Source organism: Pezoporus occidentalis, unplaced genomic scaffold, assembly GCF_034315485.1.
Source record: "Pezoporus occidentalis ecotype Australia unplaced genomic scaffold, CSIRO_AGI_Poc_V1 ctg19, whole genome shotgun sequence".
Classification (NCBI taxonomy): domain Eukaryota; kingdom Metazoa; phylum Chordata; class Aves; order Psittaciformes; family Psittacidae; genus Pezoporus; species Pezoporus occidentalis.
Window position 1 is genome coordinate 8,643,341 of NW_026913748.1, and position 19,166 is coordinate 8,662,506.

The window sequence follows — 19,166 nt, forward strand, 5'->3', positions numbered from 1 at the left end:
ACTGAGGAAGTTATTTTTTTGGTGGAAAAAGAAAATAGTTACAGAAATAGTTAAGAAAGCAAAACAAAACTAAATGGACTTGATTGATTAAATGCTTCCATTGTATTTTCTCTCTCATCTAAGTGGTCATCTCCCTTTTAGATTTGGATCTTCCCAGAGCTCTGAACACTTGAGCACTCACCATGGATGACTTTGAACGCCGCAGAGAACTCAGGAGGCAAAAGCGTGAGGAAATGCGCCTTGAAGCAGAGAGGTGAGGTATTATGTGTGGAAAATGGTGCCGGTGGCTTGCCTTTGATTAGCAGTGGCTTTGAGTATTTTTGTTCTAAATTCCAAAGTATGCTATAGTTAACCAAAGAGTCCTTGCTAACAATATATGCCATAAAATAGCTTTAGTTAATACCGTGAGAGAGGATGGAAGTAAGGAGTGTCTATTGTCTAATTTTCTCAGGCTGTGGTAAATGTTAAATGGCTTCTAGTTATTTTGTTGTATGGATAAATATAAACAGTGAATATGGACTGTGGCCACAAGAAATCACTGATAGGAAAACTCAGGCTTAGATGTCATGTGAGTGAGTGATGCGCTAAAGGGATTTCAGACATGGAGACAGAATGATATCCGTTGAAAGCTGAGGTAGCATTTCGTATATTAGTATAGCATAACTGTGAATTGTCTGCTGTTACTGTGCAATTGCTGTTGTATTTGTCCTGTTTGTCACTTTTTGTGGGCAGCAAGGGTAGCATTTGCTATCGGTTATTACAGATTTACTTTGGTGTGAATGAGAACAGAACTTGATGTGGGTACGAGGGTGTCAGTTTATGGAAGAAGCAGCATGAAAGTACTGGGAATGACTTTTCATTAACCCCATTTTACACTTTTTCAGTTCTGTTTGCTTTAATGGAATTTCCCATGATTTACAGTGGAGTAAGCAGGGAAGAAGTCAGGCTTTATTTATTTTTTTAATGTCTTCTCTGATATAAAGATTTGATTTAGTCACTGCAGTGATTTTTTAAAAAATTTGAACTTAGTTTTTAGCACATTTTGCTCTTAATTTTGTATTTAATTTTGCATATGGACTTAATTTTTATTTCTGGTCTTTCCCATGTGCTAACAAAACCATGGTGTTTTGGGTTCTGAATGCTGTAGGAGAAAATACATTTTCAGAGAAGTTATAAATGGAAGTCAGCAGAATGCAATACCAAATACATTTTTTTATTATGCTTGCTTTGAGTTTTCTAGTAAGGCCTTGCTACATCAGCAGGGCTCTCTAATAGAAGTTCATGGTGCCTGGTGGGGGGAATCCCAGGTTGATGAGACGCATTATCCTGCTTTCTTTTTGAGGGAAGTGTTGCCATGCAGAACTGGATATGTGAGCTCTCATCAGGCTCTAAGTTGAACCTGTGGGCTCTGGAAAGCAGCAGCATTGCCTGATGATTGAATAAACCGATTTGAATTGTGGTAGCCAAACGTGCCAGCCTCCCTTTGCAAATTGCAGCTCTCACCTGGTTGGTGACTTTCCCATAAGGCAGAGGAGCAAATGTGCAATGGCACTGAACTGACTTCTTGTGCCAGGTCTGCCCACAGGCCTTCGGCAATGTATGGTTTTTGGGCAGAGTGGGAAGGATTGCAGAGCACAATGCATGGTATAGCATGTAGTATTTCTATACTTCTAGTATATTTCTGCTTTTAAAAATATCTTCTTAAGGGAAGGTGGAGACTTCAGGGTTTGTTGCTGATAGAGGTCCTGGGTGGCCTGTGAAGGATGCTGGGGGTGTAATTTGGGAGGTGTCTTCTGCTATTGAAAAATGTCTTGAACTTCCTGTGAAGGCATCCAAGCTCTTACGTGGGTATGCAGAGGCTGTGGAGTGGTCTGGGCATCAATGATGTAGCGCAGCCAGCTTGTAGATGCAGTGATGGCCACAGTGGGTTGGAGATCAGGGGCTCTGCCCTCGCTGCCATTGAAGCTGAAATACAGGACTTCACATGTATCCATATGTCACCATACAGCCTGCAATCTTATGCATTGGTCCTAACTCTGGTCCCTGATCACTCGTGGGGAAACTAGAGCCCTGAGGAGGCAAATGCTGCAGCCAGCTGCTCACCCATGTCCCTCAAAGAAACCCTTCCTGAGGAACCCTGCAGGATGATGGCCAGTCCTGCCCCTGCATGATGGGGAAGCCAGGTGGCTGGGGCCAGAGAGTGGTGGCTGCTGACATGGGAAACAGCCTTTTCCCCACCCAGCCACGCCTGATTTTGGAAAGTGTTTTTGCCACATCCGGGGTGGCTTTGCTGGGATGCTGTGTGGAGGAGGCGAGTTCCACAGCAGCCTGGTTGGAGGAGAAGGGCTTGGGCCCGCATCCCTGTTGTCTGCTGAATTGCTGCAGAAGCGCTCCGTGCCCTTTCCCACACATTTGAAGGCTTTTAGCAATAAATTGCTGTACGCTAAATCTTGCTGTACTCCCTCTGCTGCTGCCAACTTCAAGCATTCAAGTATCATGAGTCAGACCCCTGAAAAGTCACAAGACTGCTTTAAAAATCTTGAGGTCTTAAAAATAATTTAGACTGGCCTTTTTATTTTTGGTTTGCCTCAACAATAACAGAGCCTGATTCTGAAGTTCAGACGTAACTCTGGGAACTTGGATACACTGAAACCTGCCCCGGCAGGGACAAAACAGGGAGGAGCTGAGCATCCACTCGATTGCATTACACTGCTCACACTGAGCTAAGGAGAACAGCATTTGGACAGTTATTAGAAAATGATTATGTCATGTTGGGTTGGTTTTGGTGAATTCAGATTTTTAGGGATTTGGAAATCATCTTCACCTGTAAAAATTGGACTGCAAAATGTTTGTGTACATGTCTTAAGTTACAGCAGTCTGTTTGCCAGACCTCCCCCTGTCTGAACACATTCAGGTGTTTGATCAAGTGAATCATGCAGTCCTAAAGGGTTGCTTGAGGGCTGAAAGTGCTCTGAGCACCGGTACCTGCCGCTTGGGCACAGGGAATTTCCCTGTGTTCTCCTATCAGTGGGCTGTAGCCTTGCTATGGGGAAACCAGTGCTGATGGTAAGCATGTCCACTGGGAGATGGACAGATGGATGGTTATGTGTAGGCTGTAACATTTTTGCTAGGCTCCCTAGACACTGTTTAGGCTTCTTTGAGTTGAACAGTAAACTCAGAAGTGCAAGCAGCCATATCAAACAGCAATATTTGTAACTCAGCCAGCCACAGTGATGCGTTTTGCCAAGTTCCTTGGATAAAGGCGCATGGAAAGCTTGTCTTTCCAGCCAGATGCTTGTGTCCAAGAGAGATCGAGGGATGAAGATGCCTTGTAGCAGCATGGACTCATGCACCACATACCTGAGGGGGAGTGGCTTGATCTTATCTTGTCTTCCCCAGGGGTCAGAGACTGTATGAGGACTGGTCAGGATGTGCCTGTCATGCTGGAGCCACTGATGTCCATCCACTTACGTCTCATCTTTGGAGATGCTTAGTGCAAGTTCAGTCCTTGCGGGCTGATGTTAGGCTTTGTGTTCGTTTGTTTTCTTTCTATTAGAATGCTGTTGAAATTGATGCTTAGTTGTGCTGTGTAGTCCTGGCATTAATATGGCATTAATATGCTTAGCACTGATCCTGAGGAGAAGCTAGTTTTGTCTTTTAAAAACCAACAGTGTGATTCACCCTGGCACATGCTTTGGCTAGTTGTTCATGCTGTGGCAACTCTCATATAGATCGCCACCAACTCAGAAAGCCAGTAGAGGTTTTGCATTAAAGCTTTTATTATCTCAAGGTATCCCTAATGTCCTGAATTCCCCACATGGGCTTGCTGCATCCACTCAGATTTTGTTCAGTTGAATTTTTTAACTGTTTGTCTGGGTTCTCTGGAGGTCTATCAGCATGTTTGGAGTAGCAGTGAGGACCAGTTTAGGGTGGATGTGGCCAACTGGAGGCATAAGGGACTTGTTCAGCTTTCCGCCAGCCTGTCAGATTTCCCCCAGCCTGTCAGCTCTGGGGCCCCCAACATAATAAGAACATATACCTGCTACAGTGAGTCCAGAGGATAGCCACAGAAATGATCAGAAAGTTGGAGAACCTCCCTTATAAAGACAGGCTGAGAAGAGACTTGGGCTTGCTCAGCCTGGAGAAGAAAAGGCTCCAGAGAGACTTTATAGCAGACTTCCAATACCTAAAGGAGGTGTACAAGAAATCTTTTTACAATGACATGTATGGAGAGGACAAGGGGGAATGGCTTTAAACTGAAAGAGCGTATATTTAGATATGACATTAGGATGAAATTTTTTACTGTGAGGGTGGTGAGACACTGGCACAGGTTGCCTAGAGAAGCTGTGGCTGCCCCATCCCTGGCAGTGTTCAAGATCATCTGGATGGCGTTTTAAGCAACCTGGTCTAGTGGAAGGTGCCCCTGCACATGGCAGGGGAGTTGAATGATCTTGAAGATCACTTCAACCCAAAGCATTGTATGATTCTATGATGTATTACATGCACTGACATGTGCAGAGACCCATGTGCTTGTACCTCATGGAAGAGCAAGGCTTTCCAGGCATAGGCTGGGAAGCCCAGGAAAAAGTATGGCAGTGTTAACTGTGCAAGTCTCCTAGCATTTTTAATGTGGTTTGTATTGATCACAGGTGAGGTCAAGGAAAATAGTCTCCTACCAGCCATTTGGGTGATGGGATGTGCTGTGACTCTAACTGATCTGCAGCAAAGTCAAAGCTTTATCCTGCTCCTCAGAGGCAGACAGAATCCTGTGCTTAGGATGGTGGTTGTATAAAGCCCTGAGGTCCTGGTCCAGAGCTGGCTGAAGTCAGTGGGAAGCTTTCCACTGATTTCAATGGGCTTTGGATTAAGCCATACCTAAGTTATTCCAGCCTGATAATTTATAAGACAAGTCTCAGTGTCAGCCTTGAAGGAACTGGATGAATGCTCTGCCTTCCCAGCCACAGGGTACATACTGTGCTGGAGTACTGGGGCTGTCACAGAAATGAGTTGTGCTTAACTGACAGGAAAAATCCCATATGTAACTGAAGCACAGGGGAGCAGCAACTTCTTTCAACAGGGGAAGAAAAATAAAAATACCACCTGCTGCTTCATGCCTCGTCCTAGGCAGTAAAAGATGTTCTCTTGAAGAAAACGTTTGGGTTTTGTCATTTTGATGTTGTAACGGACACTGGAAGAATTTAGCCTGGGGCTGGGTAGAGCGTGTGTTTCTGGAGGGGTGGTGGTGCTTTGTGAATATCTTGCTGATGCACTTTGGCCCGTCACAGCTGCATGCAGCTGCAGTGAAAAATTGAGGTGAAATACCTCTTGGAGTGACAATAGACTCTACTTCCTGGACTCCAGCATAATTGAGAAAAAATTGGCCCCTTGAACTCTCTAAAGAATAGCTCTCAGGTTAATCTTTTTAGCACTTAACCCACAGTTTTATGACTGGCTGGCTTGTCATTGCCCCAGCAATGTATTTTCACATCTTCCTGGTGTTGGGGCTCTCTTAAAAAACATACTGGAAAGCTGATCCAATTAGCTTCATTGCCATACCATCACTACTGCAGACTTTAGGAATATCTTAGTGTCAGTGTTAGCCTGGCCTCCATTTAGCTGAAGCTTAACTTTGAACCACAGCTTTGCCCTGTGAAATGCTCTTCACTAAAGGGATTGCAGGTCATTTCATGGGGAAGAAGAGGTACTGGGTCACCCTGTTGTAAAAATACAGCAAAGAGAAGTGGCTATCTAACATCAAATTACAAGTCACTTGTAGACTTTCTAAACTCACCATACTACTTCGTATGCTGTGTAGGATCTCCTGACAGGGGCCACAGCTGTCCTGACCAACAGGCTCATGTTCTTGCAGACAAATCTGATCTTACTAAACATACCTGAAAAGGGATTGTGGGTAAGATGTACAGGTGTTAAGCTCTATGGTTCTTGATAGCATTAATTACTATAGGCAGCAGGTGAAGAGTCTTTTTATTTAAAAAAATCCCAAAACATCCAACAGATCAATCACAAAATCTTTCCAGTCTGTCATTTTAATGGTTTTATAAGGCATGTGGTTCATGCTCATAGGTGTACATTGTGTAATGCTCATGGAAGTAATTCAGCTTGCAGGCTGGGGATGGCAGCAACCAGCTGAAAGTCTCCTGGGGTAGTAACTTGCTCAATGCAACCTCAGTTAAAAGAGGGCACATTGTTAATCCCCGAATTTACTTTGGTACAACTGAAAAAGAAGTCAAATGAATTTCCGTCAAGTGAATTTCCAGACCTGTGAAAGTAAGTACAGAATCAGCAAGACATTTAACATTCATTTTGCTGTTTCAGTGCTCCTGTTGAGGCTGGTGTAGCTCAGGTAAAACATACAAAGGGCTGATTCACCAAGGTAAAACCAGCAAGATCAGACAGGGTGCATCTTTGCAAGACTTAATGAGAAATATGTTGCTTATCTTCTGAATGGGTAAGACAGCACATTTGTTGCCACAGCATCTTAATGATTCTGGAAAACAAGGAAAGGTCATTCTTGTCAGCCACAGAAAGTGAACAATTTCCATTCTCCTTTCCAGGACAGTGAGGATAAGTCGGTGTTCATGTTAGATCTACACTGAATGACCACAAATAGCTTTTGAAATTGGCTCTCATTCCTGCACTGGACTTACTTCTGGTATAGCATGTATATTAGTAAGGAATGTTAAACAGTTTTTAGAGTTTAAGAATAAACATAGATGGTTTCTTTTTAGTTAGCCCCTACTTCTTGAAACATTAGGAATTACCCATGTCTTGTTCCTAAACATATGGTTACATTTTTATTAAGAGTTTTCAGAGATTATGCTTTAACTCAGGTTTGCGTAACAGAATATGATCTTAATAGAATTTTTCAAGGAGTGCCTTTTTAAACGTAAAAGAATCTGGCTACATATGCCTAACATGTCGTTTCCCGATATTCATGATTTACTTCAGAACTGCTCTTTGAGGGCTATGCCCTCGCCTGTTCCAAGCATCATTTGAACTAGAACAAGAGCTACAGTGGTTTTATCTCTCCACAAACTTCATATATCCTGAAGTTCCAAATACTTTGAGGGTTTCTGCTTGTCATTCCATAAAATACATTCTGGTAGACTTGAGACATGACATCTTCTGCCCAGGTGTTAAATATTAAGACAATGAATAGATAAGATTAGAAGCGTGTGAGGGTTGAGAACAAATTGAGGCAAAGTGCTCCAGCTGTTATCCTGTCTTCACAGCTACCTTGAATTCCAGGGCTGACAGGACATATTTGGATTTTTGAGGTGAATTTGGCCCTTCACATTACATTGGAGCTCATTCTTAACCCAGACAGAAAATCGTGACCCTACTTGCTGTCCCTCTCAAGTGAGGGTCTATACTATCAAATCTTTGCTATTGTAGCATTTCAGATGCCCCTGAGGAGATAACCAAACATATGCAAAACTGAATAGAACTTACCACTTTATTTTATAGCCGTTGTGTGTTTTGCAGATTATATTTTCTTTAAAGTCGTCATGGAGAAATATTTCATAAAAGAAACTTTGTTCTTCCAAATAGCTAGACGTACAAAATACAAACTTTACTAAGCTAACCCCAGTGTAATTCCTAAGCAGATAATAAAATCAGCTTCTTAGTATTTCATATATTAATCCCACATGTATGTTAAGATCATTCTGTAATTTCTGTACTACATCTACTATAGCAGCCAAGCTTTTAGGAAGACAGCCCAAATCTAGCACCCAGACAGCTGGCAAAATGCTGCGCCTTTTGCCTCTTTCAACAGAGTGGCAGGTTTTCTTTGGAAGCATCAAGGAGTTTGGGGAATTCTTGGATGAAAAGTACCCCCTCCAAGCCTATAAGCAGGTAACCCACCTACCACCAAAGGGGGAGGTCTGCCTGTTTCCTGCTGTGTTTTTATTAGCTTTAACATGACTGAAGTCCTTGATGAACTGGATCTTATTTAAATGCCTAATAAATATTGGTATTGAGGCACAGCTTTTGGCGCTTCTTACAGCCAATTTTAGCATGCGTATTTTAAAGGGCACCATATGAGGAGTAATACATCATGCTATTTTATTATGATTTTCAGAATTACAGTGAAACATAGGCACTGCACAAAGGAAATCATGAGGCTGAAGGAATGTAGCAGGTAGAGTAGAAATAAGTGTCAGTGGTTGTACTTTCATATTTACACTGAAAAAATAACACCTCTTTAATATCTTATGTGCAAATTGCCAGCATGCAGTCTATTAAAGGTAGCCTGCAGCACTCTTGCAGACCTGTGCACCCGTCATTGTACCTCCGAACTGTAAATCATACCTGCCATCAGAATTTTCTTATATGAAAGGCTTCGGAAACCTGAAATGCAAAAAGCTGCAGTAACTAAACATTGGCCTAAGGTTTATGAAGGCACAGAGCCTTCGCACTTCCAGTACCAGCCACAGCAGAACAGTATGGTGCCTGTGACTATCAGTAAGTATACCCCTTGGAGGCAGGCATGTCACCTCAGTTTCCCCAGCAACATTTGCTGTCCCTACATCAGCCCCTTCATGTAGGTTACCTTCACTTAACTCAGTATGGAAAAGATCAAAGACTGTCCTAAACCAACCCAGAATAAAGGAGGTTCTTGGTCCCTGGGTCTACTTTTGTCAGACTCTTTCTTAGGCAGGTTAATCCCCCACTCTCATTGATCTGGACAGCCGCTGTCAGTTGTCAGAAAAACCTGCATGAGCCATTGCTAAGTCTTATTAGCTTCCTAACCCAGTCTCTCCATAAAAAAAAACAGTTGATCTGTATTTCTTTCTGGTCAGTAAGTATGCGATTGAGTCCCCAGCTGCCTAGTTACTTCCCATGCTCTTGATACCCACAACTAGCACAAGAGGCAGGGTTAATTTAGTTAATTGTATAAAGCCTTTTCAGGCTGTAAGAGTGTGCATACCTCATCACACAAATGTATATCCTTATAAATACTTGTCTGAAAATTCTACATTAACCCTTCTTCTCTTGATTAAAAAACCTGTATTATTAATAGTAATAATCTGCAACAAATTTAATTCTGTTTAAAATACTGTCATTGTTCCCATACAAACAAAGCGATGGCTCAATATCCTTGTATCTTAAAAAACGTTCAAAAACATTTTTTCAGGAAAATACATTGTGCATTGATATATTCATCTGCAATAATATTTTCTGTAGCCTGTATTTGTTTGTTTCAAGTGGCTGATAGCATATATTCTGGTGGTTCAGCCTTCACACTGAGATGGGGTATATGGGGTCTTCATGCTTTCCCAGGCAGAGGGTCATCAAGTGCTTCTCAAGCAGCTGGTTACTTCTTACAGCCCCTACCATGCAGGTTGATTGCTAGTGCAGCACTCCTTGCTGTTGCCTAAGAGGGAAGGCAAGAGCAAAGTGAGCAGGGCTGCCCTGCATCAGTACCCTGGTCCCAGAGCTCGAGCATCTACTTATGGGTAGCACATCCAGGGCTGGACTTGGGAAGGGGGTCCTGAACCCACCTATCAAGGTGTGAACTGCTCTGCTCATGTGGTGACACAACATGGTGTCTGGAGGAGGTGTTGAGTAGAAGCTGCTGCAGAAGGAGAGCACTGGTGATGTTTAGTTTGCTCTTGTGCCTGAACAGAAGAGAGTAACTAAAAGAAGACTCTAAAGCAGCAAATGTCCAGACTTGAATGGGTATGATCTCTTAGTTGTTACATTGCAATGCACTCTTTTTAGTGAGTAAGAACATGGCTGAACTTGCTGTTTAATTGTGGTCACTATTTTTCAGGGCATTCTGGGCTCAGAATGGTAGAAGTTATTAGGCATGATAGAATCTGCAGTTTTTACCCAACTAAGAGACTCTTTAAGGAGTGACATGGAAATGAGTTTAGCTGGTGGGTTTCCAGGAGCATCTGCCCCTCAGTGTGAGTTTGCATTTTATTAACATCTTTATGATCTAATATATGAAATTAAACCAGATAATCAGAAGATTAGACTTCCCTTTAAAAAGCTGAAGCCAATTTGTTTGCAGGGATAATAGATTAAATGAAGTCAAATGCTAACAATTTTTACACATGAATAAACAGAGTGTGTAAACATTGTCACGTTGCTGGCAGGCTGGGTAAAGTCACCATTTCACAGCTCAGTTCAAAGAGCTATAGAGGAAAAATGTGTTTTGGGGATGAAACTCCAAACTGATTTCAACTTGCAGAAGCAGTTCATTTAGTCAATTAGTTCCTTCATTTTTGGCTCTGTGCCTTTAAACAAAGTTTTAATTACTTAAGAGAAATGTTTATAGGCAGCTTTATTTCCCTCACCATAACCTACATACTAGCTAATGCTAAATGAAGAAAATCCGCCTTGACAGCAGATTGTCCTTGTGTGATCAGGGTCTTTCATAGAGTGAAGGGAGACATCAGGTGGCTGTGCTGCTTGGACAACTTATTTCATCAGCGCACAGCTCAAGAAATATTGTTGACCAGAAATAGTCTGTGGGCAACTGCTCCTTAGAAATGAAGTCTAGTGATGGCACAGTCCCTGGGGAAGCTGGCATACAGTCTGACCAGAGGGTCAGGTTAACAGAAGTGGTACAGCTTCAGATTAAGACACAGATTTGACACAGTAGTTGTGTCAGATTTACAGCTGAGCCCTTCTCTTTCTGCGGAGCCGCTGGGTGGTGGGAAGCGGAAAAGTAAGCAGGATGCTTTTCATTTATTGGACAGTATAAACCAGTAGGTAGTGTATTTGGCAGTTAAAGGTTAGCCTCATCTTGATTGACATTAAGACAATGTAAAGAGGTGTTGTTTTACTCCTCTTTATGTCAAAACCTGTTGGTTGGATTAAGTAAACTTTCTTCTTGCTTATTAATAGTCTTTGCTGGATAGCCTATTGAAAAACTACCAGCAAGTTTGTCATGCTGACATAGAAAATCAAGGGCAGTTAGCTAGTTGTCACTGTCTTTTCTGGTTTGTTTGTTCTTTTTTTCTCTCTGACATTTGCTGAAAACATTCCTTGGTTTTCTTTTGCTTAAAGTATCTCATGACCCATTTTCAATGTGGACATTATTTAAGCAAACTACAAGGGCTGCTCTAGCAAGAGGTTATCTTCTAGGTAGACTGTGGTTTTGTGTTGAGGATGTAAGAGAAGTGCTGAAAATTAATACTCAAAAGAAGGGCTTCTTTAAAGGTCTTATGTTATTTCTCCATATGAGTACTTCCCTCCTCTGCCAGCACGAGACACTATTGTATCTACTTGTGTTTAAACTGCTTCACTTGGACAAGTGCTTCCTTCTTTGTGAGCCCTCTTTTTATGATTTACACCTGATGTATATCATGGTAAATTTTTAAGTCAATGAAATACACACACTGGAAAGTAACCGAATTGCCGTGAATCAATTTACTGCTTGTCAGCTGAACCTCTTGCAAGGGAGATGTCTTATTTTGAAACAGCACGGGAGGGTAAGCCCATACATGTTTGAACTGGGAGGTTTGCACAGATTCAGTGCACTTGGTTTCAAGCCAGGTTTGAGATAAACTTCGGTGACTTCTGTGGCAAGACGAGGACTTTGTGACTGTGGTGAGGTCCATTCATGCTGGTCTCCCTGATGAGGAATCTCTATTGATCTTCGCTTTCTGTGCAAATCCTGCCTCTTCTGACAGCTGCTTGTTTCTTTTGTTAACATGGCTCTGTGAAGAGATGGCAGAGACAGGTGATGATAGACAAGGAAGCTTGGACATTGATCTGTCTTCAGTATCTCCATGTTACATGTTGAATGAGGTCAGGTACTGACCAGGGGAAGGTTGGTGTTAGATGGGTGAATCACGTTACACACATCCACCAACTGCTACTGACCACATGTGAAGAAACAGTGCTCAGAACTCACTGCAAGCCGCTGTGGAGTCAGCAAACAGATACAGCTGTTCCTGGTCCTGGCAGCTGGATTCCTGCAATAGCTTGGACTACTACATATGTCCCCACATGGCATGGGAGTTGGAAGCAGAGGATCTTAAGATCAAGATGATGCTGTGAAGGAGTATCCTGCAAAAATGAATGAAGAGAGAGACTAGAAAGAAAAGCACTGCAGAGGTATTTGGGAATATGTAGTTACTTGTTCACAAGACATACAGCTTCTTACCACATAGAGGGGTTCCTTTGTGTAATGGTTTAATTCTCAGAAATATGTTTTTTTTGGGTTGGGGCAAGGGAGATGATTTTGTTGAGTAAAATTCCAACAAGCAGACAATGCTTACAGGAGCAAGCTGGTTTCATTTATAAAATTGACAGCCCTCTGTCATAAGGAGAACATCAGATACTTCATGTATCAATCCTGGGTATTTCTGAAAGGCATCATTATAATACAGTGGTGAGAAAGGCGTGTGGGTGAAATTTGCCCCAGCACAGAATGCTTCCTTAGCATAAAGAATAGATCTTTTACACCTGTATTTTTGAGCAGAGAAAAGGAAGAAGGTGGCATAAATGGCTTTTAGGGAAATGGACTTTTTGGTGGGAGGGAAAAAAACAAACAAAAAAAAGTCTTAAATCTCACTAATTTGTGGCCTTCATGTAAATTCAAAAACTTTTCAGCAAAACCTAGCAATCAGATTTTCACAAAAGTGCTTACAGATGGGAAGTCAACAACCACAAAAGACTGCCTCCACTCCTCCTTATCATCTTCTGAGAGGACCAGAGCACAGTGGAGACTGGAGAAGAAAGCCTTTCTGATTATCTGTATACAGATTGCATTTGTATGCCATCCCTTGAGATGAGGTTCTCAAAATCTAATCTGTTTTTTCACTTTTTCCTATGCAGAAAATGTTTATGACTGGACTGAAAGGAAGAAATCACGTGTATTTCCATAGGAGCAGCATAACTGTAGTTTCTTTAGAATTGGTTTCTTTTACTAGCCTGCAGCTGCTAAGCTGCAGAGGTCTCAGAGCTTTTTCAAGTTCATTGTCAGCTCATACAAAATGACGAGTTTTTTTCTGGGCGCTGCTGCTTGGAACATTCCTGAGATTCTCCAACGGCTACTATTTCAGTGTCTTAATAAGGCAGCACTATAGCTGGGAAAGACAAGGAGGTGGCTTTTCTAAACACTGTCTACACATGGATTCCTTTTATGGTCCAGCTTGCACAGTGGGGTGTTCCTCTGAAGGTCAGCAACATGGATAACAAAGTGCTTCCCACTGCAGCTTACTTTTTGTGCACAGGCATCACATGTCTCGTGCCACATGTTCAGCCTGCTCTGAGAAGCAGGAATAAGAAATAGTTGGGTAGGGAAATGTAGCAAGAGGGTGTCGTGGTTTAAACCCAGTCAGGCAACTTGTTCACTCACTCCCCAACTTCTTTCCCTCCCCCTACTCCCAAAGGGACAGAGAGGAGAATCAAAAAGAATGCAACTCCCACGGGTTGAGATAAGAACAGTTTAGTAACTAAGGTATAACACAGATCACTACTGCTACCACCAATAATAATAATGATAAAGGAAATAACAAGGGAAGAGAATACATCACCTCAGCACCAGCCGACCGATAACTCACCCCTCCAGCCCGACCAAGCTCTGACCCATCCCTCCTCCAACCCTGCGGTCCCAGCCCTTCCGGGTAACTCCCAGTTACATCCTGGGCATGACGTGCTGTGGTATGGAATACCTCTTTGGCTAGCTTGGGTCAGGTGTCCTGTCTCTGCTTCCTCCTGGCTTCCCCTCCTCCCTAGCAGGACATGAGGCTCACAAAGTCCTTGGCCAGACCAAAACATCCTTGTTATCAGCTCTGTTCCCAGGCTGAAAGTCAAAACACAGCACTGCACCAGCTACCAAGAAGGAGAAAAATGACTGCTACTGCTGAACCCAGGACAGAGGGGAATAAAGCAGAGCATGAAGTGCTGTGCATTTTGCATTAATGCTTTTGCTGTGCTCACTGTGGCTGCTGGATGTAGTTGTGAACACCATGTAGAGAATATATGTGCTTGTGCTGGGCTGAAATTTCACAAAAAAATACCCCTTAAGAAACTCCTCAGTATGGTTTCAGGGTTCAGGTCATCCCACAGCAATACCAAGGGCAAGTTTTCATGTCATGCGCATGAATTTGTCTTTTCATTCTCCTAACAAAAAGGGATAGAGTGCTAATGACCTTTTCAAACCAGTGAGTTATGATGGCTAGAGGGGTTGTCTGTGCTGGAATGCCACAAGATGAATTTATTTAGGGAAAAGGTTTGATTCCCTCCCTTCTCTCTTGTTCAAGCTGGTGAGTCTTTTCTCATTAACATGTAATCTTTTTATTCTGGAGGGTTGCATAAGTTCCTTCAGGGCTATTGTCTTATTTTTTATAATTTTTCATGGAATGGATGAGTCATTTCAATATTCTAAAGAGAAGGAATATATTGGTGATTAATTTAATGTGAGGAAAACTCCTACTAAGTAGTGAAAATCTCATCATGTTTTGTCAGGACTGAGTACATGTACAGGATATATATAAATTGAATGAAGAAAATATATCTTCAAGGCAAACCAGAAATGTGTAGGCATATTCAATAGGCCTGTAATCTAATTTTTCATTTAGTGATTGTTGTCAGGTGGACTAATACAGTCCCTAATAATCTACGAAGACAATGAAAAGCCTTAACTGTGTCACCAGCTCTGACACTATTTGAGAAAAGAGAATGCTTGAAGGTATTGTTGTGGTGACTCACATTTTAAAGTCTAACTTTCTTCATCCGTTTCCCTTTTGCTTCACTGGCTCCATCCTGATTTCACCTATCGTGCTCACATCATACTTACAATGAGATCCTGATGTACCGACTTTGATGTCATTATAGGTCTTGCATGCTTGTGGCTATTCTGGCTTTGGAGGGAATGTGACTTCTGAGTCTGTTGGCTGCATGGTTTTGAGGGATATGGTATCTTGCTTTGAGGATATAAAGGCATAAATACACAGACATGGAACAAAGATTGCAAAACATGCAGTTGGGTTGCTGAAAGCTTTTAAACTCTTATCAATGCTTGCTGATAACAGAAGAATTCTGAAGTACTAACAATTATTAATGAATATGTTTTAAAGCAGGATAGATCTAGGAGGAAAGGGTTGGGCCCCAGTTAAACTCAGAGGACCCATTTAACAGGCTGTGTCATACCTTCATAGCTGTCCCATGTTATGTTGCATTCAGTGTTTCAAGGCTTGCTTTCACTCATTTCAGTCTGAATTCTGTTTTCAGTGGTTGTGCACATTTAGCAATTACTCTGTATTTAAAGGGTTAGTATAACTTAGAGCAGAGATCATCTGTCCTGTCCTCATTATACTGCTGGAAGAAAATATTGGTAAGATGTCTTGGTGACTAGGAACGACTTTTCCGTCACCAACCCATCTTCCTTCATTTATTGGTTGTTCTTCCCTCAACTTGGGCTGTACTCTGTCATCAGTTTTTAAGCCAAATTCTTTATGGAAGTCAATAGGGAGTCCTGCGCAAAGGGAAATGACATAATGTTGCCCTTTAGGCCTACCTACAGAGAAGCAGACATGGGAAACATGCACATTTTCCTAATTACCAAGCACTGAATATACAGCATATGTTCATTTTCAATCGACATCCGGCAGCTACCCAACATACTGCAAATTGGGCCATTTGTATTCAAGACAATTGTTTTTAATAAAAATATTCTGAATGTTCTCTTTGTTTGGATTACATATGGTAAATGTTGAGGTCTTCACTGCTTTGGGGTAAAGAATATGTCATTTTTATGGACAGGATTGAGAGTTAATAACTAAAATGTCTCCTTGTCCCACCGGAGTGAATGATTTTGTAGGCTGCCACATTTTATTCAAGAAGTAACTGCATTTTGTTAGAGATGTGTGTCTCTCTAGTTCGTAAACCGCTTTGGAAACAGAAGATGATTCTGTAAACGTAAGCTATTATCATGTGAACTGTCAGCTTTTACAGGGGATGGGTTGGAGGTTCATGGCCCACTTCTGCAGTGCCTTCAAGTTGTTCTGCAGGGCAGGATAAACAGGGTTGCAGAAGGGGGTTAAAATGAAGACTTTTTATAATAGGATAATCTCTATGTTAGGGACAATTCAGATTACTTAAACCTTAAGTACTTAATTAGATGAAGATGTAAGCATAAGGGCATAAACAAAGAAATCTGGCTAGAGGAGTCTGCTTGAAGAGAAGCTGAAAATCATAACTTCTATTGAGAATAGTATCCCATTTTAACTAGTTTTACTTCTGCCTTTAGCACTATAGTACTCTTATAAGCTGTTTTGTGCATCTCCATAACCAGAGCATCTGCAATCTTGTCAGTTTTTTACCAAATGCATATATCCCTGCATCATCCTTGTAACTTGGTAGTGCTGTTTCTTTAGCTTTGCTAACAGAGAATGAAGAGGGACTCAGTGACACCCCAAAAACCTATCAGAGGGGATGCATGAATCCTTTTTGCTTGACTATTTGTTTATTAGATCTTCTCCAAGCTGCAAGCTACAGAATTTGGAGAATGATGTAGAAATCGCCCAGTCCCAGTTTTTTGCACTAGCATTTTGGTATGGGACATTTTTTAGAAGGAGGAGAGTTCTGCATAAGTTTTAGGGTCATTAGATCAGAAGTTGTCCCACCTCTGTTGGTTACATTTAGTAAGAACTTTGTGTATATTTTGTTGCATAGAAAATTGGATGTGGAGGCTTTGTTTCTCTCTGCCACGCACTCACTGTTGACTCAGGTGTTGATATGGAGATACTGCAGTGCATGTGTTAATGATTTCCCCTGGCAAGAGAAGATAATTAGGTGAACAGTCTGATAATGCTGGTCCTGTTAGCAGTTAGGTGGCTGGTGCTGAGATGGCATGAGCTGATTTGCACAACCTATATGGTTTGGGCAGAGCAGCTCTGTTCTTAATTCAATAAACACTTCCCAGAAGCTGGAGAGACTTCTTGTAACCCTTTTCCACTGGATTTTTGAGATTTCACTTGGTATAGCTTCTGTTTAAGGGTAGACTGAGGAGACTTTCAGATGCCTGTGCAAGCTTTAGAATCACATCTTGAATGGTCAGTGGATAGGGAACTTTAATGTTTTGCTGAGCATCTGTGTGAGAGGACGTGGAAGACATCTGGAGAATTGTTCTGGCCAAAACTAACAAACATGATGCTGATTTTTTGGGAAAGCAATCAGAAAATAGGACAGGAGCAATACTAGAGCTTTTGACTGAAGGTACTTTTCTGCCATTTGTGAACTGGATTCACCATCCAGGATAGCAGCTATGGCTGTATCAGCTTATTTTTTTCCCCTGGTTTTGTCTTCTTATTTTATTTTTCTTTTTCCTTAAACCAGAACCACATCCAAATTTCTTGTAAATTTGCCTTTGTCATCATGTGTTTAGGCTGTCATAACATGTTTTACCTCAAGCTCCATCTTTAATCCCTTAGTGGCAGACCTGGGAATAGAAGCCATGTCTCAGCCACAGGACCGCATCATCTCTCTAACGCAGAGAACAGCTGTGAGCTTTCTTATAGGGCAGCCTGCTCTGCAATTTGCTTGCAAGCTGTATTTTAAGCATCTTATAAACTAGGACAAATGCAACTTCACCTTTTAATAAAGAGCAATACGAGCCTCAAAAGACAGAATTTCCTGCAACTTTGCTTATGCAGGGGAAGGGAACGTGGCAGCTGAGCTTGTTCATTTACTGAATATTGTGAGCAGATAATAAATTAAGACTTTTAGAAGAAAAAAATGTTGCCTATGTAACATAACTCCATTTTCTAGACTTCTTCCCCCTTAGCCCCACTCCTAACTGTTTATCAATTGAATATGCTAGGCGTAGTGAGCTGCTGACCACAGAATTGGGGATGGGGTGGGATAATAGTTATTATCCAGTTCCAAAAGCTGTAATACTGGATACCAGAAAGAATGAGAGTCAGATGTAGCTGAAGCTGTTGAGCTGCCATTGGTAGAACAGAATGTACTGTAGTATCTAGCTATGGTTGCTGCTATGTCTAAAATCATATACTATGACTGAAATGTTGATGTCAGTCTGTAGCACTTGTGTGGTTTATAGGCTTCTCATTATGTCACTAAGCTATATGCAACAGATTAAACTACAATTAAAATTCCATGTCTCAAAATGGCTTATTTTGCTGTGCTAACTGTTCTCTGCTTCCACACAGAGTTGCATGAAAGTGGAGAGAGTCTTGTCATTGAGGCAGTCAAAGGTTCCTGTTTGTTATTCCTTCTGTGGGCAAAATTTTATTGATTTCATTGTTACAAAAAAATGACTGAAATACTTGTATGCTCATTTTTCATGAAAACCTGTACTGGTAGAAACTTTTGGTGACAGGGAGCTAGAAAAGAATGCTGAAACTGGGAAAGTTTATCCCAAACCCTTTTTTACAAATGAAACTGGGGAGGAGGAAGAGGAGAAGAAGGAGAAGGAGGAAGAAGAAAAGCTCTATATTTCCTTCAAGGCAACAATGAACAGCCCAGGTTTTCTCCAGATGGAGAACACTCTCTGAAGTGGTAAATTGTTCCATTAAGAAATAACAGTAAAGGCCTTGCATCCTAGTAGTGGGCTGCGAACTTGAGTGTCCTGAGAGGGAAAGGGAGCAAGGCAGAATTGCTTTCTGTTTCTAGAGAGTGGCACAGGAGTCTATGTTATCACTGTGAAAAATGTGCTGCTGCAATATGAATTTTGCTTTGCTGCTTGGCTTCTCTCTTCTGCATTAGCTAAATCTTGCTTAGCAACTCCTCTTTTGCTGCTAGGTGTATGTAACTTCAAATCGGCAGTGTTTCAGTACTAGCTGGAGTAAAAGATTAGAAACCAAAGATTTAAGCTGAATGTGAACTTGAAACTAGTTTAAGCTATTATTCTTTTCTTGAACTGCAACTCAGTCCCAATCATTACCTTAAAACACCTCTTTTAAAATCAAACCTTAACTTGAATAAAAGGAGCCAAACTGAAGTAAAAAAAAAAATCCGAGCTGAAAAAGAATTCATTACTTGAATTTTAAGATTAGAACTGTACTGCAAGCTCCCTTACATGTATGCAGTGAAGAGAAAGGCCTCTGCTCCAAAATTCTTGCAGTCTTAATTAACACAGGGTATGCACAGCTGATTGACAGAGAAGTTGCAGAACATAGTCCGGCAATTATAATTAACACCAACTGTGGTCCCAACTC

General features: G+C 41.6%; 1 protein-coding gene across 11 annotated transcripts in view; it reads left to right on the top strand.

Annotated features, from left to right (window-relative positions):
- CALD1 (caldesmon 1) overlaps nt 1-19,166 on the top strand; it is a 197,047-nt gene that overhangs the window by 103,903 nt on the left and 73,978 nt on the right. For all 11 annotated transcript variants that reach the window (XM_062616683.1, XM_062616680.1, XM_062616682.1 and 8 more), the window contains one exon: nt 142-253. In XM_062616683.1, coding sequence (XP_062472667.1) covers nt 183-253 — 71 coding nt within the window. In that variant the 5' untranslated portion in view covers nt 142-182. The remainder of the gene's footprint in view (nt 1-141; nt 254-19,166) is intronic.